Source organism: Phaethon aethereus (assembly GCF_964289735.1).
Source record: "Phaethon aethereus genome assembly, chromosome: 2".
NCBI classification, from domain to species: Eukaryota; Metazoa; Chordata; class Aves; order Phaethontiformes; family Phaethontidae; genus Phaethon; species Phaethon aethereus.
In genome coordinates this window covers 37,248,691-37,260,919 of record NC_138582.1, presented here as the reverse complement: position 1 = coordinate 37,260,919, position 12,229 = coordinate 37,248,691, and the positions used below count along the sequence as shown (strand labels likewise).

Here is a 12,229-nt window from a genome sequence, read left to right as displayed (position 1 = left end):
TTACATTTGCAACTTATTTGATGGCATCTTCTTTTATTACAGCATTTGAATCAGTGAAGAAATGTCATGAGAACTCATTTGAGGGTAAATGTTTCAAAGATAAGCATGACAGTACAGGAAAAATATTTAAAACATTGTGAATTGCGTTCTTTTGCAGCAGCATACAAACTCATTCTTCACAACTCATATACCCTGGCCTTACGGTAAGCAGAATTCCTCTTCCAGGTTAAGGCATGGGAACTCTGCCACATTTCTGGGGACAGTCCCACATTCTTAGATGTGGCACTTCAAGATATAACCAAAGAAATTAGTTTAATTCCAATGGACGGTAGCCTAAATGCAGAATGTAGCCACTTACACATTTTTAAGAAATCTCTGGTTAAAAGAACAAAAAAAAGTATGGCTATACTTATTGCATAGTTGCAGCAAACTGGATCCATGAATACAAAAGCCATCAAAATATATTATAAATCTATCTGAGTTTCAAAGCTACTCTAAAATACTGCTTTGCTTTAGAATACAAATAACACTGTTCGGGGTTAGTTTGTAGATTTGTATTTTGGTCCATGCTGTTAATTCTATATCATTATATTCCTCTTCCATTAGTTTAATGGCCTCCGAACAACAGGTCCTCAGGCAGTGGTAAGAATGATGAAGACAAAGAAGGGCCTTTCCACATCTCGAACTTCAGCTGCTACAGTCAGTTCATAAAAACTCTAATTTCCACCACCTCCCTTCCTTACTGCTTTAAATAAACTTCTCTCAGAACTCTAATGGAAAAGAAAGACAGGGGACACAGATTTAACAGTTAGAGATGGGGGTTTGTCCCCTCTTCTAGTCTTGAGCTGATAAATCACAGCTTTTAAAAATATCCAGCCCATATAAAAAAAAAATATCAAGGACAACAATAAAAACAACAATTTACTTTGGCTATGCGGTAGTTCCACATAATCTGCTGGCAGTAGAAACTTCTTTGGTGTCGGAGTCAGGTCTCCCTGAAACCACAAATGGCCAAGTCTGCAAGCAAAAAAAAAAAAAAAAAGGTATTTCATGTTAGAAAGAGTTTATCCTGGTATGAAACTGGAGCTTTATTACTGATAGATGTCTAACTCTCGTTCAGTTGCAAGCACGTCATCATGTTTTAGTCCCTGTGGGAAGCACAGAGAGCACTGCGTTCCTCTAATACATATTTTCATTACGTTTTTCATTATAATTAAATGCTCCGCCATACGGCTGCAATGGTCAGCAACAAATTGTTCTCAGCAAAATCTCAACATTCCTCTTGCTTTGCAACTGTGTGCCTCGTTTTAAGAATGAACGGCATATAAATTATTGAAAAGCGATCGCTCTGCACTATATAAGCAACCTTTTTACCCCTGTGGCACCCGTCAGGCGTTTAGTTCATCATACCGAGGAACTAATGACGGTATTTAGCTCACCACACCGATGAACTAATGACGGTTTGCGTGTGCTCCGAGCCGGCCCGCAGAGCCAATTCCTCCTTTTTCGGACACTGAGCTTGCCTAATGCCTGAGGAATTTATGTATTTAGGGTCCCCTACTCAACAGACACACCCGCCATGACCGTGGGCCCAGCCCGGCTCTGGGGTCGCCCCCGGTCGAGGACTACTAGCCATTTAGGAAGCGGTCGGGGCCGTGCCGCGGCTTCTTCGACGGCGGGCACGGCTTGAGCGCTGCCCGCCCCGCCGGGGGGTGAGGGGGGCCGGGCCGGCGGGGCAGCCCCGGGCGCTGCCCCGAGGGTCCCCCCGTGCCCCCCGCCGGTCCCCCTCCCCGCCCCGTACCAGGTTGACGGGGTGGACGTAGCCGTTCTCGTAGCGGTCCTCCTGCAGCAGCTGCCGGAGGTGCGCGATGTAGCTGGACGCCAGGCGCAGCGTGTCCAGCTTGGAGAGCTTGGTGTCGGGCGGCACCCAGGGCAGGCTCGTCTTCAGCCGGGAGAAGGCCTTACTCAGCACCCGCATCCGCGCCCGCTCCCGCGCGTTGGCCGCGTTGCGCTGGGACTGCTTCCCCTCGGGCGGCGGCCCCCGCGGCCCCGACACCGCCTTCTTGCCCCCGGGGCCGCCGCCCCGCGCCCGCTTCCTCTTGCAGCCGCTGCCCGCCGGCCCCACCGCGCAGCTGCCCTCGCCGTCCTCCTCCTCCTCCTCCTCTTCCTCCTCCTCCTCTTCCTCCTCCGCTGCCGAGGAGTTGTCCCCCGAGGGGTAGAGCTCGCCGCGGGGCTGGCGCTTGGCCGGCGGCGGCGGGTAGTCCAGCTGCAGCGCCCGCAGGTCCATCTCGGGCAGCTCCTCCGCCTCGCTCCCGGAGCCAGCGGACATGGCCCCGGGAGGCAGGCAGGGAGGCGGGCAGCGGGCTAGGCAGGAGGGGGCGGACGGCCGAGCCTCGCCGGCCACTCGGGCGGCCCCGCCGCGGAGAGTCCGTACCGGTGGGGGCGGGGGGGGGCGCGGAGGGGCGCGGAGGGGGGATGCGCCCCTCGACAGCGCTATATATCGGGTATCCGCCGAGCAAACCGCCAGCCGGGCGGAGGGGAGGGGTGGGGGCGCGGAGGAGGGGGTAGGACCCGGCGGAGCCCCGCGCCGGGGGCGGTGCCTCTCCGCGCTGGCCCGCGGTGCGGTGCGCCCAGTCAGCCCCGCGTAGCGGGGTAAGGCGCGGGGAGGTCTCCGGGGGTACGTGTGCTCTTGGGATCAACGTCGCCGAATGAACGAGTGCTTTTCCTCCGGGGCAGACCCTTCTCCTCGCCCCGGGGGGACGCGGAAAATACCCGCAGGGCTGCTTCCACGGGTGGGGGGGACACGGCCCCCGTCTGTAAGGCGGCAGCGGCTGGGCTAAGCTGGGCGCCCGCCGGGCCCTGCCCCCATCCCACCCGCGTTCGCTCTCCCCCTTTGCCTTCCCTTCGAGGTCGAGGGGTTCCTTCGAGGACAGACGCAGCCCCAGGCCGCGGGTCAGGCCCCCCATCCGCCGGGGTCTTCTGTGCCCGCTGCCTGCCCTGCTTTAAAAAGTCGCCGGAAAAGTGTTTTGATGGTGTCAATAACTTGAGGTAAAGCTACAGAAAGTCGCAAAGGAGTATAACGTCTCCGAGGGCTTCTTTTTCCTCAGAGCAATTAATTAAAAGGTAATCAATTGGGCTGCGTACAGCTCTGCCTCACGGGGTGAATTAAACGAGACAGCTTTTCGAGCTATTCGCTGTTTTTTGGGGTGGTTTTTTTTGTTTGTTTGTTTTTTTAAACTAATTCCGTGCTACAGCTTTTATAGACCCCGTGGGTGACCCGTCATCCACTGGAAATGCTGATATGCAAATTCAACAGAGGCAAAAATAAATTAAAAAATTTTAAAAATCAAACAACTTGTATCCCTCCCACACCCCAAAATACCCCTTCTTTCCAAGATGAATAACTAGCATTTAGCTCCTCGCTGGGCTTCACGGCCCTGTCTGGATTCGGTTAACCAGAATAAAAATTCAGTTCGCAGAAAAGAATCTAATGACTACAACAGGTGGAAAGCTCTCGTCCCGCAATTTTTGCTCCCGGTTTTTCCCTTCCATTTCTCTCCCGGCCAGTGGAACCTTCCCGGCTGCTGCCTCAACTTTCCTGGCACCGGCGGCCGCCTTTTCGCCCAGCGCTTTGCGCTTCGCTCCCCGCCAGCCCTGTGGTCTCACCGGGGGCCGCTTAACGCTGTATGAACCTCGGCTTCACCCGCTGGGGCTAGAACCACATCAGAGCCGGGTTTAACAGCAACTTTTCTAAGTGAAACTTGACATTTCTTGAACCACCCGAAACAGGCAGCTGATCTTGCAACTGGATCTCTTGAACTTGGTTTGACACTGCGATGCTCTGGCTGGGTCCCACACGCTATACGGTGAAAGGGGAGCGCGCCGGACTTCGGGGTTGCTCTGTCTCCCCAATTAGCCTACATTATCCGTATAAATATATATATACACACACACACATATATATATAAAGATACTGCAGGGGAAGAGATATAGGTTTACTTTTTCCCTCCATCTGGGTTGTTTATACAGGTGCGGGCTGAACGCTTTCCCTGCTAAAGATTAATGGGAGAAAGGGCTGAATTTCTTTAAACAAAAAGGAAAATGGTACCCAGTCTTAAAAGCCACAATGGCAAATCTCACCTTTCGCGCCTACCTCTGCCTCGCCGATTATAGGCGACGTATAATGGATACTTCGTCTCATTTAATGAAGGGATTGGGGGGTGGGTGGAAATAACCAAATTCTCAGATCGTCTTTGCCTGCTTCTAGGTTAGTAAAGGAAATGGGAAATGCAATGGAGTAAATCAGGAGTGAGCCTCAGGGGTTACTTCGGGTTTACACACAACGAAACCGAGCAGAGCTGACTCCTCTCACACCCATCAAACCTCTAATTTCTGCGACCCTGACCGAGAGATCATTTTCAGGATAAAGTCTTCGATGGGGCCAGGGCATTACATCACGCTCCCATTTGTCCTCTAGTCAAGACTTTGATCCTTCATGCTCTCTGTCTGCTGAGTAGGGAAAATACATCAGGGCAGCACTTTACGCCCGTTATCAGGTGCAATCCTTTTCGCTTCTCTCCGTTAAAGGGGAAGAGCACGGCTTGCTCTGTGCCCGGACCCAGAGGCCAGCCTCTCTCCGCTGTTTCAGGGTCCTTCCCCGGGCGCTGTGTGCGGTGCCGGGGCAGCCCGGGTCTGCCAAAACCCAGCGTGGGGGTGGGGGGAGCCGAGCAACTAAAACAGCTCCTGCGTGGGAAGAAGCTACAAAGAGGGCCTTCCCCAGGGAGCTCTGCCTCTGCCACTGTCGTTGGCCCTGAGGCCACAAAAAGCAGCTTTTCGCTGCTGAGGGGAGATCCCTGATTTTGGGGGGCTGTGGGTGGCACTGGCACGGAATGCTTTTTCCTCACACTTTTCCAGAAGGCATTTCGGTAAATAAATTTAACCAACCCACCCAAACAAAGAGAAGTCCACGAAAAACAGATTTTTCCTTTATCTTTGCAGCAGTTCAAGGTGTTTCCTGCTGCACCTGGGGACCGGCGAGGGACCAGAGACCATCCCCGCGCAAGCTGGGCTTGCCGGGACCCCTAACAACTCGACAGGTATCTGGGATGAGGCAGAGGGGGTATAACCCTTTTTATTTTCTTCCTAAAGTTTCAGGATAAATTACAGCAAAAAGCAAAAGAGAAAAAAAAATATCCAGGGGCCAAGTCTGTAAAACGCAGGTTATCTCCGAGGATAGGAGGGGGAACTGCTAAAAGCCCCATGTCTTTCGCATTCATCCTCTGGGGTGTTGGCAGCGACAGAGCATGGTGGAGGAGGGAGGTGATGTGTTCTCTATAAAGTGCTTTAAATAAGGCTTTCCTTTGCGTTTGTCCTTTCCTCGAACTCAGCAGCGTTACCGAGTCACTTCGCTCCGACCTAAAGTGCACTTACACTTTTTCGGAAAGATTTTTTTGTAACAAGGGCGTTTTTATTCATTTTCTCGCGCTGGTGAGAAAGGCAGGAGGAGAGCAGCGTCTGGCAAACGCCTCAGTCTTGATCTCTCCGCAAACGCCTGCGACACGCATCCAGACTGCATGAAAGGCGTGAGGGGCTTCTGCCACTAAGGGATGGCTTCGCACTGCTGGTCCTGTAGGAAAAGCAGGTGGATGGATTATAACCTTGGTTAAATACCACCTAGAGCAAATAATACGCCGCTGCACGGCTCCAGATCCCCCGGTCAAGGCACCCAGGGAAGGCAGAAGCGTGCGGTGTCCCGCTAAAAACGCCTGTGCCAGGAATGCTGTTTGCGACAGCCCGTGCCTTGGGTGCCCCGTCCGTAGCCGGAGGTCTGGCACGGGTCGGGGCACCGCTAAAGGGTGCCCTTTCCTGCTGTCTCTTCCTCAGGTGGCAGCGCGGGGGTGCCCATGTCCCGGTCCCCTGGCAGCCACCTCTCTGGGGGTGCTAGCCCAGCTCCCCTGGAGCTAGGGGGTATCCTGAAAGCATCACGAGGGAATGCAGGAACCGCCAACCCGAGCAGTTACTGGAAATGAGTGTATGTCTGGGTGTATCTTGGGTGGGGGAAGTCCCCAGAAAAGTGGCTTTCCACCATGTAAGAAAATGAAAAACTACTCAGTGGCTCAAACCATGTCACATAAAGCAAAAGGGGGATAAATGAACCCCTGGAAGGGAGAGGAAAAAAAAAGCGTAGACACTACAAACCGGGGTTTAAAACCGCCTTTCCGCCGCCCGGGGCTGCCCCGCTCTGCTGCCCGGGAGCCTGCGGGGCGATGAGAGGGCAGCGTTCTCCCTGCCGCCGGCTTCGTGCTCCTCCCTCGGCAGCCCTGAGCCTAAGCGGGAACGCGTTTTTAAACTAACTAACTAAATAAAAAAACCCCAACCCCAAAACAACGCACAGGTTTGTCCTTCGAGCCGCTAATTTCCCCAGAGGGGATCCCGCCCCGCAGCGCAAGGCGAGAACATCTTCCCCTGAGGAAAGAAATCGCTCCCTCTTATTTACTCCTCCTCTCCGACATTTCCAGTGCAATAACGACAACGACACATTATCAACTGTAAAGGATCGCTGCTTTCCCCGGAGTTTCTCTCAGGTATCCCCAACTTTCAGCAGGGTTTCCCCTGTGGAATAGCCAGGCAAACTCTCTAAATACCTCCTGGCGCCAGAAGAAAGTTCTCATGTAATAGATACCCGCTGGTGTGAGAACACGGATTCTGCTCACTTTGTCAATCAGCCCGGGTTGGGGGGGAGCGGGGGTTGAGGAGGGGGAGATGGGGATTTATTTTAATTAAAAAAAAAAAGCGAAATAAGTATTTTTCACTAATTCTTTTTTTTTTTTTTTTAAATCATGCCTGGAGATGCGCTGTTGGCCTAGAACGACCAAAATTAACGGTGCTGTTTAAAGTGCAGTTTGTTTCTTCTTTTGGAGCAAATTAGCTGGAATAACAAGCAAACATCAGGCAAGGGGAAACGCTGTGTTAGTCTCCTCCTTGTGTTTCACTCTGAGAGGGAAGCCCACCAGAGCAAGACGGAAGAGATGGGGAGAGATAACACCACTAACAGCACTTCATTATACTTGAACGCTCCAGCACGCTCGCTGGCCCTGGCTGGGCTACAGCAGAGCAGACGGAGGAACTGCTAGCGAAATCAGTGGGGGCTCTCAGATGGGGGCACACAGTCGATGAGACAGCTTCATGGTCAGCAGGGATAAAAATCTCAGCCCAGAGTTGTCCGGAGTCAAAGAAAACCCCGCCACTCTTGCATCACATCGCTAGCTGTATTGAGGGGAGGCTGCAAAGGGCACACAACACACGCAGGCTGCAGTCACAGCAGTCTCACATTCAGTTGTCTGGCGAGATTATTCCTTATTTTCTCTAGGGAACACATTTTCTATGGAAGGTACCTAGGCAGCCTCCTGAACACCAGCAGGGTCAGCATCTTGTGACACCTTCCCTCCACAGTGCTCAGACGTGTAGGGATAGATGCTTTTTCTCTTGTAAGAGACAGCATCACTCTGGCTGTGCTCTGTTCCCCTTTGCAGAATATTGTGTATCTGGGTATAATATTCACTTTCCCAGCTATTTGAGTTGGTGAGGCTGTAATGCGCCCAGATTTTAAATTGATGAAATTCCAAGTGACCACATCCCTTGCTATTGGGTTAATTCTGGATCTGAGACGTGTGACATCGTTCCGACAATGGTTCTTCTAGCATGCGATCTTGACGTATATAGGTAGGTCTGTATTTAAAAAGGAAGAGCTTAAAGTGTTAGGTTAAGAATTCAGCTGTGATGCTTTAACATCAATTTTCCCACTTTCTGAATGCTTATTTCCATATCCTACATAACATTAAACCAGATATTTTGTTCTTTTCACAGTACTTCTAAAAAGTGCTCCTACATCTGAAGACACTTCATTACTGTAGTAGTGCTTAAAAGTTTAAGCAGCTAAAATGTTCCAGAGCCTCCCAGGCTGCTTCCTGTCACGATCTTACAGAATTCTCTTTGCAGGTACTTCTTGATGGCTGAAGTTGAATTCTTTTGCAAGTTATTTTGTGGTCTGTTTTCCTTTTTTATTTTGTGATTGTGGCGACATTCATGTCCATCGCCTGTTTGTTTCTTTTATAGCTTAGGACAAGGAATAAGACATGTCCTGTTCTTTTTTTTTTTTTTAGTGCTTAGAAGGAATAAGATCTGGAAAAGAGAATGGATGTCTGGAGCCATACATTACGAACAGCAGTGAAACAAGCTTTCATAGGTGTAGCTGTCATATTCACAACTCAAATGGTGAACCTTTAGAGAGGGTTTCTGTCTTTCATTCTTATATTCAGGAGCAAATTTCATTTTTAGAGAAAGCTATTCAGATTTCAGATAATGATGACCAAATTTATAGGAGACGCCCCAGATGATTTAATCCTGCAGAATATCTCTATTAACAGAATAAAATCCTTAATTGTCTTAAACCAATGACACTGGGAACTGGAGATTTCTTTCTACTCTCTACAGACCTTTAAACTTTGCCTTTTTTCTCTGATGGTTCATTGTTCATAGCAGGCACAGGTGAGGTCAGACATTTGTCATAGAATCACAGAGTCATAGAATAGTTTGGGTTGGAAGGGACCTTTTAAGGTCATCTAGTCCAACTCCCCTGCAATGAGCAGGGACATTTTCAGCTAGACCAGGTTGCTCAGAGCCCGTCCAACCTGATGTTGAAAGTTGCCAGGGATGGGGGCATCTACCACCTCTCGGGGCAACCTGTTCCTAAAGGACCTTTTGTCCTTTACGTTTCCGTACTTTGCCATTTGAATTATGTTAATAGCTAATTATCAAGAGCAAAACAGCATCACAAAGATAGTTTTCTTTCTTCCTTTCATGGCAGATTTCTCTGAGTCAGCAGTTGGAAAATAAAATTAGTCTGGATTTATCTACATTTTCCTAAACAAATGGCTATTCTGTCAATACCAGGGTTCTTCAAGGATGAACCCATGCTACTAAAGGAAACCTGTACACACCATACAAGAATCTTTTTAGAATTACTACTTAAAATTAAACCGAACAGTTAACTTAATCTTGTAAAATTGGAGGCGTACCTTGTATTTTGAATGAATGCCTGTGAAAAGAAAAATGACAACACTGCTGAACAAGTTTATCAATTAGCATAAAAAATTACAAAGCCATCAACTTTAACTGAGCTGACACCATGATGCAAGTTGAAAATCTGATTCACAGTGTCTTTTCCTGTGGACCCTGGTTTAAAATAGGAAACATTGATGCCAAAATGAGTAGAATTTCATTTGGTTAGGGTTAGGGTTAGGGTTCAGGTCTGGAAAAAAAAAAGAGTGCTTGTAAGGACCTCTTGATGCAACTAAAAATAGACAATAATGGATTCCACAGTCCCTCTGAGAGTGAGACTACCATGGTCCTCGCTCAAGGATATTTTTCTATGTGAAACCTGGGTTTAAGGACATTTACAAAGTCTCTCACAGGTGTACTTAGCATAACTTAGATGGTTATCAGTATATAAAGCAGTATGTATTAAATAATGTGTGTCTTTGGAAACAAGCACAGACTGAGATACATGTTCTTCTGGTAAGTAAGCTTATCATAATTAATTTTATCGTTCTTTCACCGGGGAAAAAATTGAAAAATTGAAAAAAAATTCAAAATCAAAAAAAATTGAAAAAAATTTCACTGGGAAAAAAAGATTACTTCAGAAAGCACCCAAGGCCTTTTCAAAAGTAGTGTCATCCACTTGGAGATGGAACTGGATATTCATAGCAGCTACTGCAAAATTCCCTTAAATTCTAATTACTGCATTTCTACTATCCCACTAGCTGACCATTTCTGAGCAAAGACTATCAGGAACCAATATAATGGTTTTCTGGCCTTGCTATCCAATCATGTGTGCACTTGCAGGAGGATACTGCAAAGCATGCTCTAAGACTTAATTGTTGATTTGTTCACCTTAATTGGCTTAAAAGGTGCAAGTACAACCTGCTCATAATTGGTAGTGAAAGGAAAGAACATTTACAGTTGACTTACCTTGACTATTACTACTTGCAGTTCTTCTCTTACCTCATTCTTAGGCTGTGATTGCACTGCCTCACCATGAGGCAGCTGGTTCGACACCCATGATGCCATCATGTAATAGATGCCAAAACCAGTAAGCTGCTGTTTTGATTTCACAAATCAGGATCATATTTTATGTTACAGGGTCAAATGGAGAACATCGCCTTGGACACTGCCAGTGCACTGCTGCAAGTGTAGCAAGGTGAGAAGGGTCAGGTTAATGATAACATGATTGACAAGGCAGAAGTTAGTGCAACCCAATAATTCTTCCAGCAAATAGTTATGATTGCTTTGGAAAGTGTTAACCTTTTTTGGTCTGTGTACATGTAGACTGAATGCATACATCTATTCTAGTCAAACAAAGCAATGAAACAGTCACCAGAAATTAAACTGCTTGTATAGGAAGAAACGCAGCAGATGTATCTATTCAAGAGCATGATGGTCTACTCATTTGTACATTCATTGCCCCAGATTTCCAAGTGAAACCAGCAACGTAACACTTTCCTTACAATTAAATTAGAAGCGCCTTGCAAGGAGTGACTCACACAGTTGAGCAATTTTAAGTTTTATGTTTATCTCTGCATTTTTCTTAAAGTCTCCAAAACTCCAAAACAGACAATCCTAATATCATCGGATTCAAATTGCAAGGTTATCTGAAACTGATTTGTTTCCTGTTTCAACCTAATACCAATGGAGAGACAGCAAATTGTTTGCTCTGTCCCAATCCAAGATTTAGAAATCTCAGGGATCTGAGGTTTCATGCACACTCACCATTGAGTCTAACAACTTAATTAACAGCTTTAACTGCATCTGGAGAGAAATCAAAGATGAGAAGATTCTTTAATTTATATAGACATCAGTGTAAGTTTCTTTTTCTAATTTTGACATAAAAGTTTTCCTAACCAACCCTACATTCAAACAAACTTTGAATAAAAGACAGGAATGAGATCTGTTAAGCATTTGCCCACTGTCTATTAAAATTATGATATGCTATCCAGTCTGCCAACTTCAAGAAGCTGGCCTCTGGCAAGTCTGCTTTTATTATGATTTGGTTTAAGGTCTCTAAAGCAAAATGATTAAGACAGTTTGGACCTGTGAGAAACACATTAATCTTCATAGTGTTGGCTGAATGAGGAGAGGTGAACTGGTGAGCTGATACTGTTCCCCACAAAACCAGACTTAGAATAACAAAGTGTTTAAAACATGGAAATTATCTAACTTTGAAGCAAGAGAGGTCATATGTCTTGATATAGCCTTTTTCTGAATGTCATCTTTATCAAGTTTATCCAGCTTAGGAGCAAGTTGTTAATTGTTCTTGGAGAAATTCCATGGTTGCTTAATGAGCAAGAGTCAAAGGCAGTTACACAAGGGTACATACAAAGGCAAAGACAAAATGCTTCTGATTTTTTGAGAATGGTCCTATGTTAATACACACATTATGTCTATCAGAAAACAGGGGGAACTGCCTAAAAATGTAACTTAGTGCTTTGGCTGGAGCTGTCCTGATGTTATTGCTGTGCATTCTGCTTTTGTGAGCGCTTGACATACAGACCCAATATAAAATAAGGGCTGCATTATTTGGCTGCTGTTTGTAAAAATGAAAGAGTAAGGTGAAAGATGAGTAAGTCCAGGTCTATGGGGAACTGGTGGGGCATAGATACAGCAGATGATTGTTTATTGCTCTACTTGGGAGAATGATCACCAGGTTCAGCGAGTTCATCAGATTTCCAGACTTGTAGTAGAACATGGGTAATAAAAAAAATGCAGGTGCATATAATCAGTCCTTCGAACACTGAACGTTTTTGTGAGTGAAAAAAGTGCTTTTAAAAAAACTGTTACATCACTGTCTGGTAAAAAATCGGCCCCTTGCATTCCAGCCAAGGAGAAACGAACAAAGAGACCAACTAACAGTCCTTTAAGATGTAACCGTTATATTCAAGGTTGTTATTTATCATATTGTGGAAAGACCAACTAAATGCTCAACTTCCTTGTCTGAAAGAGGAGGCAGTAGGAATGATATAGGTATGGTTTGTCATATGACTTCAGAAAGAAAAGTTTCACAGTAGTATCCTGTGAAGCATTCATCCTAAATAAGGGCTGGACTTACAAAGCAAATGCTGCAGAGATTTATGTAGTATAAAAAGAATGTTAGTGTTTGGAAATCTCGTAATAT

The 12,229-nt window shown here is 46.9% G+C and overlaps 1 protein-coding gene across 1 annotated transcript; it reads right to left on the bottom strand.

Moving 5' to 3' along the window:
• Window positions 1-526: 526 nt before the first annotated feature.
• MSC (musculin) lies at window positions 527-2,329 on the bottom strand (the record flags this gene model as incomplete). The annotated part of the gene is made up of 2 exons (XM_082015429.1): window positions 527-1,017; window positions 1,802-2,329. The coding sequence occupies 2 exons, from the start codon at window positions 2,327-2,329 to the stop codon at window positions 931-933; spliced, it is 615 nt and encodes a 204-aa protein (XP_081871555.1). The 3' UTR covers window positions 527-930.
• Window positions 2,330-12,229: the final 9,900 nt, after the last annotated feature.